The sequence below is a fragment of the Myotis yumanensis genome, unplaced genomic scaffold (assembly GCF_028538775.1).
Source record: "Myotis yumanensis isolate MYYU_CA2020_CCGP unplaced genomic scaffold, mMyoYum1.0.hap1 SCAF_16, whole genome shotgun sequence".
NCBI classification, from domain to species: domain Eukaryota; kingdom Metazoa; phylum Chordata; class Mammalia; order Chiroptera; family Vespertilionidae; genus Myotis; species Myotis yumanensis.
The window spans coordinates 33,504,561-33,515,665 of NW_027223767.1; the positions used below are offsets into that span (position 1 = coordinate 33,504,561).

An 11,105-nucleotide genomic window follows, 5' to 3' on the forward strand; every position below is an offset into this window, starting at 1 on the left:
GACCGGGAATCGAGCTGCGACCTCCTGGTTCATAGTCTGATGCTCAGCCATTGAGCTACACTGGTTGGACTCCTATGTACTTTTAAAGCAGGTGCTTAACTAATGGATGCTGAATTAATAAACAAATGATCTTTGATGTCTTATATGTTAGTCTTAGCCTTAAGTTACTCTAGTATTCTTGTATATCCAATCTCTATTAGAAGAAACTTTGTGGCACACAGAAGAATTATTTTCTAATGCAAATAATCACCACCTAATTACTCCTTTATAAAATACGGGGAATTCTTAAGAACTTATTAAATATTGTTGTAAATGAAAGAACATGATAAGTAGAAAGAATATACCTAGGATTTTATGTTGGAGACTTTTGTTTAAAGTTGTATGCCAGTACTTTTGGCAGTGTGACTTTGGAGGAATTATTTAACTTTTCTCAGCCTCATTTCCTCATCTGAAAAATGCAGCTCTATTTCTTGGACTTGTGTGGGTTAAATAAAATGATACATAGTGTTCCTAGTATAGTCTAGTACTAACTGGCACACATTAGACACTTTCCATCTCTTAATATAAATAAATTCAATACATATAATTTATATTTTTTATTATATAACCATTTCCCAGCATATTTGCCACAATTATTTTGTGACACAAAAGACACAAATGATTTACCAGTAATCTCAGTACTACTGATCACCTGGAAAATTTGACACATATTTACTATGGCCATAAAGTTCTAGAACTTTAACTTGTTTTCATTTTAAAATTAAAGAAATGAAAGAGAGAAATAAAGTACATATTCAAGAGTTCTATCCATTTCTGATTTAAAGTCAAGCTTTGCTCAGAACAATATTTCTTTATCACCAATTCTTAAGAGGGTCAGAAAGGGATAGTGAAGATAGCCAACTCAAGCTCCCATATATTCCAGTAGTAAAACCTGCCACTTAAGAGAACCCCATATACAGCTTCCATTACCATTCTGTTCAAGCACCTCACAGTTTCTGAGTGATGGTGTCTTTTGAGAAATGGACTATTCTCTAAGACACTACAAATTGGTAGCAGGCCTAAGATTAGCCTCTTAGTTACTCATCTATTTCTGCCCAACTGGTGTGGATCTGCCCCTAAAAGAATATCAGTCAGTATATCACCTCAAATTAAAGCCACATGGATAAAATGCTGCTAAAAGTTATGAAGCCCAAAAAGACCCCCCCCCACCCCAAAAATTTAAAAGAGAAATTCTCCTGATTAAATTAATAGGTCAGTTCTAGGTTGCATTAATTTAAAAGATAAATCAACAGCATAAAAGTTAAACAGCAAAGTTCTTTCCTTGCTTGCTCCTCTTAAACATGACTTGTTATTTAAAATATAAACAAATCTCTGTAAGCTATACAACTAATTCAGATTTAAAAGTGACTACATAAATTGTTTCATTTTGTTCTTGTCAAAAAAGAAAATAGCTGCCTTTTTCTAGATCATACAAGATGGGTAATAAAAGCTTCAGAGAATATAAGAAGGTATAAGAACAAAAATCACTGTGATTTTCCTATTATACATTACAATCTAATTTTTGCAACTCTACCTTAGTTTATTAGTAGATCTACATCAGTGGTTATTATTCTGGGCAATTTTGTCCCTCAAGGGACATATAGCAATGTGGGGGGAGAGGGGGCATTTTTGGTTGTCACAGATGGAGGAAGCATCTAGTGAATAGAGGCAGGCCAGGGATGCTGGAAAACATTACAATACACAGGATAATGTCCCCCACAATAAAGAATTAGCTTGGCTCAAACATCAATAGTGCTAAGATTGAGAAACCCTCGTGTACTATTATATTACCATGTAACTGAATATTTCTACTAGCCTATATGTCTTCCTAACTCTTGTCTTATCACTCCTTCCCAAGCTTACCAGATTGATCTTCCCAAAGCAGTGCTTTCATTACAGAACTAGAGGCCCGGTGCACAAAATTCGTGCATGGGTAGGGCCACTAGGCCTGGCTGGGGATCAGGGCCGATTGGGGCCTTATGGCTGCTGGCCAGGGCCTTTTTTCCCCCATGCTGCCGGCTGTGGCCTTCCTTCCCCTGGCTGCTGGCTACCAGCTGGGGCCTTCCTTCGTTCCGCACCACCTCCTGGTAGTCAACATATGTCATAGTGAGCGGTCGAACTCCGGAAGGGACAATTTGCATATTAGCCTTTTTTAAAAAAAATTTATTTTATTGATTTTTTACAGAGAGGAAGGGAGAGGGATAGAAAGTTAGAAACATCGATGAGAGAGAAACATCGATCAGCTACCTCCTGCACACTCCCTACTGGGGATGTGCCTGCAACCAAGGTACATTCCCTTGACCGGAATCGAACCTGGGACCTTTGAGTCTGCAAGCTGACGCTCTATCCACTGAGCCAAACTGGTTAGGGCCATATTAGCCTTTAATATGTAGGATTCTTCTGTTCAAAAATCTTCAATGGCTATTTATTACAATACATTAAATCTAAACTCCTCAGCCTAGATTTTAAGTTCCCTATAACCTGATTCAACCTTGATAGTAAAACCTTATCTCTTGCTACTCTCAATTTCCATTCTAGCCAAGGCTATATGATACTGTTCTCCTGTTCCTAAATACCACTCTCAATTTTGGGCCTTTGCTCATGCCATTCCATGCCAAGAATGTTCTTCCTCTTCTCTACCAATTCAAACCTTTCCCATCTTCCTAAAGCTTTAAGTTTTACTCCTTTAAGAAAGCTTCCCATTTTTCTGGTCTGCAGTATTTCTTTCCAAATTTCTTTATTATTATCTATACAACCAAACACATACTGACTTACAACATTATCCAATTGTTCCTGCTAAGCATTTTTATCTTCCCACCCTTCAAAAGATTAGAGTTATATCTCCACATTTCTACTGGCTGATTTCACAAGTCTCCAACTAAATTTGTACAAGACAGAATTATTAATTGTCCTCCTTTAAATTGTCCTCTTCCACAAAAGATTCTCCATTTATAAATGGCACCACCAAAATGAAATCCAGGCAGCCATCATTACTGCTCCCATCCAATCAATATCTATATCTAATTAGTTCTAACTTCAAAACATCTGTTGAATTTATCTACCTCTTTCCTACTCCACTGCTACCATTTTAGTCTCTGCTACCTTCATCCTTAGACTGTTTTTACTTTTGCCTCCCTCCTCCCATTACACGTCTTAAAGTAGCCAGAGAGATCTTAACATCTACATAAGATCACATCAACCCTTTGCTGAAAATCTTTCAATGATTTCCCATTATCCTTGCAATGAAAATGGCCTTCCATTACTATGCAACTTCAGCCACATCGGCTTTCTTTCAGTTCTTCCAATGCCAAGTTCTGCTATGTCTTAGGGACTCTGCATATACTGTTTTCTCTTAATGCTCTTCAAATCACTGTTTCTTTCTCAGCCTTCAGATATCAACTTCAATGTTATTTGTTCCATAAGGTCTTTTCTGACACTTTGTAAGAAGGTTTTAGAGCTTTTTAATATTCTTCTGTGCTTGGCACATAGCAGGTACATAACATTCTCTCCAATTTGATTTTTCATTGAAGCTGCTTCTTAACTTTTTGTCATTTTGCATTACCTCTTTAGGTGGTCCAATTACAAATCTGACACCTAAGCTTGGGCCAGGGCCCTGCTATTATTAGGTTTCTCTCCTAACATCGTATTTTTAATGTCCTTATGACAGTTGGTAATTATTAATTTGTGACTATTTGTCTAATTCATTCTCTCTTACCAGACCATAAACAAAAGGGATATATCAGCACACTAGTCCATAAAGGAATTAAATTATTATGTATTTACAGTGACTTCTCCCTCCACCCCTATTCCCCAAAGCTTAATCTCTCAGTCTAGGTACTATGTAGCACTATCTTCAGGATACTATATTGCAGTGATGGCGACCCTTTTGAGCTTGGCGTGTCAGCATTTTGAAAAACCCTAATTTAACTCTGGTGCCGTGTCACATATAGAAATTTTTTGATTTTTTTTAATATATTTAAATGCCATTTAACAAAGAAAAATCAACCAAAAAAATGAGTTCGTGTGTCACCTCTGACACGCGTGCCATAGGTTCGCCATCACTGCATCGTATCGTGGGACTGAAAAAGGGGCCACATACTAAACCTGACGAGCTCAGGGAAGGCCTACATGGAGGGCCTTATAAACTCAGAGATTGAAAGTAACTGCATAGGTGCTTGCTTCGACAGCACATATACTAAAATTGGAAGGATACAGAGAAAATTAGCATGGCCCCTGGGCAAGTATGACATGCAAATTTGTGAAGCGTTCCATGTTAAAAAAAAAAAAGAAAAGAAAGTAACCGCATAAGATGGTCTGAACATAATTCCTAACTAAAAGTTGAGTCATGGTGGGTAGTCACATCCTAGACAAAACTCAATCTTTATCTTAATTTAGCCTATCGGTTTTTTTGCAGCTAAGATAACATAACCTTGGAATGTCAGAGTAATCCCCTTTTTTCTCAGGTTATAACTCTCACCAGAACATGAAACAACTGAACCCCTTTATTTTTATCTTGTTCCCTAAATACCATCTCTATGTGCCATAAACGTTCTGTTTACCCTATATACCCACCAATGTAAAAGAAGTATGTGACTGTTTTTCACTTTACTCAATTTCAAAGATTTCCCTGCTTTACTTCCTCCTGCCCTCTTCATCTATCACCAATGAATTCCATGTAACCCATGTTACAGGTCCTCCTTTGATATGTTAAGAGTATAAAATAAGCTGTAGAACTGCCATTCTCAGGAACATTTTCTCAATCTGTTGAGATTTTGCTTTCAGGCAATTATCGTCAGTTTGGCTCAAACTCATAAAAATTCTCTACAGGTTTAGATGTTTCTTACATCAACATACCTAAATATAAGGTAATCTACTTTCCAAAAGAAAAATCCATAACAAATGTGTTTCAGCTAACCTAAATATAAAATTTTTGAATGAAGATCAAATAGTCCAATGCCTATTGATTTATCAATTTAGATACAAATATATACTTTTAAAATCACAAAATGTATTTAGAAATTTCACTTTTTTTTCTATTCTCATTGAATAGAATAATTTAACCAAAACTATTCACATATATTATTGACATTAATCAAGCCTTTGGGGGAGGGATGGTGTCATCTAACACAATTTTCCTGAATACACCACCTTCAATGTTATTTGAAATATAGTACTCTGAATCCATGTTAGTTGCTGTCCCTGTACATCTTATCCCAAGCCAAAAGCACTCCTTCACTATATAATGACCTCTAAAACGATATTAGCTATATAGTACCCACTTACTAAACTGCTTAGTAAGGCGATTTTTACAAGGCTTTTTTACAACTTCATCCAACATTCCTGTGAACTGATAAATCTATTAAAATGTCTTTGTGTTTTTTAAAATCAATTTCATCAGGTGAATTTTATAAACATCCAAATTAGCACCAATTGAAGTCAGTTAGGCTTGTGTCTTTCCCAAACATTTATATTAAAAAATGACAGCCCGCCGAAACCGGTTTGGCTCAGTGGATAGAGCGTTGGCCTGCGGACTGAGAGGTCCCAGGTTCGATTCCGGTCAAGGGCATGTACCTGGGTTGCGGGCACATCCCCAGTGGGAGATGTGCAGGAGGCAGCTGGTCGATGTTTCTCTCTCATCGATGTTTCTAACTCTCTATCTCTATCCCTTGCTCTCTGTAAAAAATCAATAAAATATATTTAAAACAAACAAACAAACAAAAAAAACTTTGGAAAAAAAAAAAAAATGACAGCCCTAGCCAGTTTGGCTCAGTGGGTAGTGTTAACTTGCAGACCAAAGGGGTCCCGGGTTTGATTCTGGTCAAGGGCACGTACCTTGGTTACAAGCTCCTCCCCGCCCGGGCTCCTGTAGGAGGCAACCAATTGATGTGTTTCTCTCACGTCGATGTTTCTCTCACGTCGATGTTTCTCTCTGTCCTTCCCTCTCCCTTCCACTCTCTCTAAAAAATCAATAGAAAAATATCCTTGGGTGAGGATTAACAAAACAAACAAAAAAATCAATAAAAACATATTTAAAAAAAAAAAAAAGACAAAATTTCTAGCACCAACACCACCCTTGTCCCAAGTCCTTTAACCTGGGTGTTAGCATTATAGAGACCCCTCAGGAGTTCTGGCCACGGACTAACAGCTCCCTCCTCAGCCAGGACCTCTTGGCAAGACTGTAACTAGGGATGTTTGTACAACCAAAGACTATTTTGTGGTTTAAGGAAAATAAAATTGACTACATTTCACCTTAAAAAAAAAAAAAAAAAAAAAGACAAAATTTCTGCCTCATAATAGGAGAGATTTTTGTAAAGACTTGAGGACCAAAATTTTGCTACCACAAAATATACTTTTTTGTGATACTGATTTTAAGCCGGTTATTAAAAAACAAAAGACTTAGAACCTTTGACTCTCCTCCCTCACCTATTTAAAGGAATTCAGATTGAAAAAGGAAGGGAGCTTCACCTTATCATCACAATATAAACTAAATGTGGCAGAAAGTGAGAAACCTAGCAAAGCCTGTTTGTTGAGCTTCCTTCTGTGTCCCATTGTTTCTGGGTGGCCCAGCAAAAATTTGTTTCACACATGTTTGCTCTTTCTTGCTTACCTGTGAATTGCCTACTTTCCCTTTGAAATCCCAGACCCCTGCCCCCTTCACCTTTGATCAAAATGGCATACACACCTCAATTGTTCAATTCATCTCTGGGTCCCATTCTTGCGGCACCACCCCATGTATACCCACAATAAATTTTGGACATTTTCTTGTTAATATGTCTCATGTTAATTTGATTATTAGCTCACCTAGAAGAACTTGAAAGGTAGAGAGAGGGAAAGTTGGTTTTTTGCACCCCAAAGACAAGTAATACTTTTCTATCAGAAATAATTTGGAGGAGGAGCTATATTTAGGTTCATATGTTTATCAAACTGGCTATCCACATTAAAACTTTAAAGAAAAAAGTCCTGGCCAGTGTGATTCAGTTGGTTGTCCTGTGCACTGGAGGTTGGAGAGCAGGAGGTAACCCATTGCTGTTTCTCTCTCTCTCCCCTCCCTTCTACTCTCTCTCTAAAAAAAAAAAGCCCTAACCGGTTTGGCTCAGTGGATAGAGCGTCGGCCTGCGGACTGAAGGGTCCCAGGTTCGATTCCGGTCAAGGGCATGTACCTTGGTTGCGGGCACATCCCCAGTAGGAGGTATGCAGGAGGCAGCTGATGGATGTTTCTCTCTCATCAATGCTCCTAACTGTCTATCTCTCTCCCATCCTCTCTGTAAAATATCAATAAAATATATTTAAAAAAATAAAATAAAATAAAAATCAATGGAAAAAATATCCTCAGGTGAGGATTAACAACAACAATAATAATAAACCCCTAAGAGTATTACTGCCACGAATACTTTGAGGAAACCCAAGAGGTACTATCTACTAAAAAGCTACATATTTCTTTTATTCACCATGCTTTTATACAAGTTGAAATTATTAAACAGTGGTTATAAGCTAGCAATACAACTAGTTTATCATTTTAGAAGGCTTTTGGGGCCAGAGGAGGAAAAATGCATCAATTCTTAAGACAAAATTACAAGAATATGAAACAAATTAAACAACTTGAGTGCTCAACTTATCCATTTAAGGTACAGACAGCAACTTCTAATTTCATGTGAGGCCTCAAAAACAAAATCTTAAATGGGACTTTTTACTAGTAAGAGGAATTTGGATGTTAAGAAATAGCTTTAGGCCCTGGCCAGGTGGCTCAGTTGGTTGGATCACTGATGCTATACACCAGAGATTTCCGGTTCAATTCCTGCTCCGGACACGTACCCAGGTTTCGAGTTCAATCACCAGTGGGGGCGTGTATGGGAGGCAACCAATTGATGTTTCTCTCTCTCCCTTCCTCTCTAAAAATAAAAAATCAATAAAAACATATACTCACTCGGGTGAGCCCTAGCCAGGTGCTCAATGGTTAGAGCCTCAGCCCAGGGACTGAAGGGTCCTGGGTTCAATTCTGGTCAAGGGCACGTACCTCGGTGGCAGGCTCGGTCCCAGCCAGGGCGCTTGCAGGAGACAACCCATTGATTTGTCTCTCTCACATGGATGTTTCTCTCTCTCTGTCCCTCCCCCTCCCTTCCACTCTCTCTAAAAATCAATGGAAAAAATATCCTCCAGTGAAGACTAACAACAACAAAAGAAAAAAACTTTGGAAGCACTGGCACAACTTATAAACAGAGAAACTTCCTAAAATAAAATCCCACATTAGATTAATTCAAACAGTAATAGCTGCTATATGGAAAGAGCTGGAGAAGCCAACTAGGAGAAACGGATATTTTATCCTTTGAAGGAAAAAAAAAAAAAATCAAGGAAATATGAAAGTCGTGATGTATTAAAATATTTACTCTTTAGCTAGCACAAGCCTAGTAAGGGTCATATGAATTAATTTCTAGAATCGGCTGGCTTTAGAACTTCAAGATAAACACAGTCCACGACTCAAAGACAGCAGTTGACAGAGGTCCACGCTTCCGATCCGGTCGAGATCAGGTGGTCGGCGGAGAGCCTCCCAGGCCGGCCCATCGCCAAGGGGCAGGGGACTCGGTTTCCCCGGGTGGCAGGGGGATGCCGTGGCCCAGCCTCGCACACCCAAGTCCCACAGGATTTCCTCCCTGCCCTCGGCATGCCCTGGTGCGGCCAGGAGTGTGAAATGATGGGAATGCCATTATCTACCTGCCTTTCATTTCCCGAACGCCCTATAAACACGAAGACATCCCGATCTCCATCAGAGGCCACGGGAAAAACTCACATCTGCCGCCCCCCGCCCCCTCCCCTAGTGCAGGTGCTTGAACCTCAGCCCTGGGCCTTGGAGTTCTCTTCCGAGATCACGGTTCAGTGGGGGAAATTCACTGCGAGGAAAGCAATGTGGGCTAGTATGTCTGCTACCAAAATAGAAATTAGTATTAAAAATACCGACCCTACCCTCCTCCCTCTACCTTCTCACAGAAAACAAGAATAAAACCCACCCTCACCCCCCGCGAACTTGTCCCCCCCATCATGATGAAGACCTTACACGCTCTGATCAATGTGCGTCCCAATCACCCCTCAGGTCACAGAGCACCTGGCGCCAGCTTTCGCCCCCACGCCCCGAGGTCTCCCCCGAGCCGCGGCCAGGCCCCTGCACTGACAGGAGGGGCTCGCAGCCGGACGTCGGCTCGGAGGAGAAGGGAGGTATTGTCGCCAAACGCCGCTCACACCAGGGAGAGAAGTAACGTCCGGCCGAGAGGTAACGCGGCTCCGGTTGCGGGCAAGGCCTCTGAACTGACGAGAAGCCCGGCAGGACCCGGCGTAAGGGGAGGCGGGAGAAGAGCCCGGCCTAGGCCGCACCAGGCCGCGGAGTGGCCGTACGCGGCTTCCCGACTGGGGCCGCGAGCCAAGCCTGAGAGAAAAGAGTTATCATTACCTGGACGGGTTCCTGCAGCACCGTCATCCTTGAGGCTCAGGCCCACTTTCTGCAGTGCCTCAGGCCCCCCCCGCAGTGGCTCCGGCCCGGCCAGCCCCGGCTCATTTAAACTCACCAGCGACCGTTACCGGGGGATGGGGGCGGCCGAGCGATTGCCGAGCACCTCCGAGCGGGACACGGAAATACCCGAAGTGGAGAGACCCGCGCGGGAACCAGACGAAAAAGCCCGAGAGAGGCCGGAAATGCCCGCGGTGAATCGGCGGAGGAGGAGACCGTTGCCGGAAATTGTCGAGGGTCACCGGAAACTACCGAGTCTGACCCAGCGCATAGGTTCCTCCTCTCGGCCACGCCTTTACCCACGCACGCCACGCCCAATCTGCCACCCAAGGCTGGGCCACGCCCAAACGGCAATCACCGGGCTGGGCGAGAGGTGCCTGAGCGGGCGGGGAGCGTTACGTGGCCTTGCTGCCTTCTCGGTTCGCCCCGCAGCCTTTCTGTATTAATTGGTACTTGATAGATTAAGCAAAGGGTAAAACTCGAGAGTTTGGGGCTGACTTTAATTAATCAAGATTAGGTCATTCATTCATTCATTCATTCCTCAAGTCCCCGTTCATGGCTCAGACGGAAATAGGAAATTTGGAAAGATTGCCACCCTCCAAAGTTTTAGTATGGCCCTGTTCTCAAAGTGATTACAGTCTCTTTTAGGGAAGACCAGTGTGACAAAGCGCTGCATTATGTGGGACCCATTATAAATGATGTAAGAATTCAGAAGAGAGGAAAATTAACTGAGATTAAGATGAGAAATGTTTCATGGAAGGAAAAAGGGAGACAGACTGTGCTTGGAAGGATGGTTAGAATTAGAAGAAAAGAGAATGTGCATGAAGGGAAACAGAAATGAGATCAGCCTGGTAAGAGTTAAAGCATTAACTGGAAATATTTACTTAGGTGACCAGATCTTGGAAAATCTCAGAAGGCAGGCAGAAATTTTTTTTTCTTCTTAAAAAATATGGAATGCTTCACGAATTTGCGTGTCATCCTTGCGCAGGGGACATGCTAATCTTCTCTGTATCGTTCCAACTTTAGTACATGTGCTGCAGAAGCGAGCACAGAATTTTTTTTTTGTCTTAATTGGGGAAGCATTCTGGTGTATGGGAAAGAGTGTGGAATTGGAAATCCAGAGGCTTCATTTTGAATGTCATCTCTGGCACTAACTAATTTTGGGTCCTTTAGGCAAGTTATAGTGTCTCTGAATTTTTATTTCCTTGGTCTGAAAAAATGATTAAGAGAATTAAATGCATATGTATATGGTTGTATTTAACTCACATAGTAGACTCTCTCAAATTTACTTCTCCCCAAAATGTGTGAACCAGAGGAGTATTAAACTTTGTTTTTCAGTAGATGAGGAAAAATGGTTTTTGTTGGTTACTTTTCTAGTTAGAATATCTCTAGACTAGATGGGGTACTCACAGTGTATTCCACTGGTTGGAAATTTCCCTTTCTGGTTCTCAGGTTTTATGCAAATGAAATCAAGTTAGAATGGTCACTGCCTTCCTTCCTTTGGGTAATGTTTGAGGGAAGTCTTTTTAATTTTTTATTTATTTATTTTTAAAATATATTTTATTGATTT

At 40.9% G+C, this 11,105-nt stretch overlaps 1 protein-coding gene and 2 non-coding genes across 9 annotated transcripts in view; 1 reads left to right on the top strand and 2 right to left on the bottom strand.

The window, feature by feature from the left end:
- CDC27 (cell division cycle 27) overlaps positions 1-9,635 on the bottom strand; it is a 50,119-nt gene extending 40,484 nt beyond the window's left edge. For all 7 annotated transcript variants that reach the window (XM_070392916.1, XM_070392915.1, XM_070392913.1 and 4 more), the window contains exon 1: positions 9,479-9,635. Coding sequence is in view for 5 of the 7 variants with exons in the window: in XM_070392913.1 (XP_070249014.1) it covers positions 9,479-9,505 (27 nt within the window). In the remaining 2 variants the exon portion in view is untranslated. The remainder of the gene's footprint in view (positions 1-9,478) is intronic.
- Positions 4,211-4,317, top strand: LOC138995188 (U6 spliceosomal RNA). Its single transcript, XR_011468524.1, has one exon. It is a non-coding gene; the product is annotated as a U6 spliceosomal RNA (small nuclear RNA).
- An 843-nt stretch (positions 9,636-10,478) lies between the features above and the next one.
- LOC138995297 (U6 spliceosomal RNA) lies at positions 10,479-10,585 on the bottom strand. Its single transcript, XR_011468606.1, has one exon. It is a non-coding gene; the product is annotated as a U6 spliceosomal RNA (small nuclear RNA).
- Between the last annotated feature and the right edge of the window lie 520 nt (positions 10,586-11,105).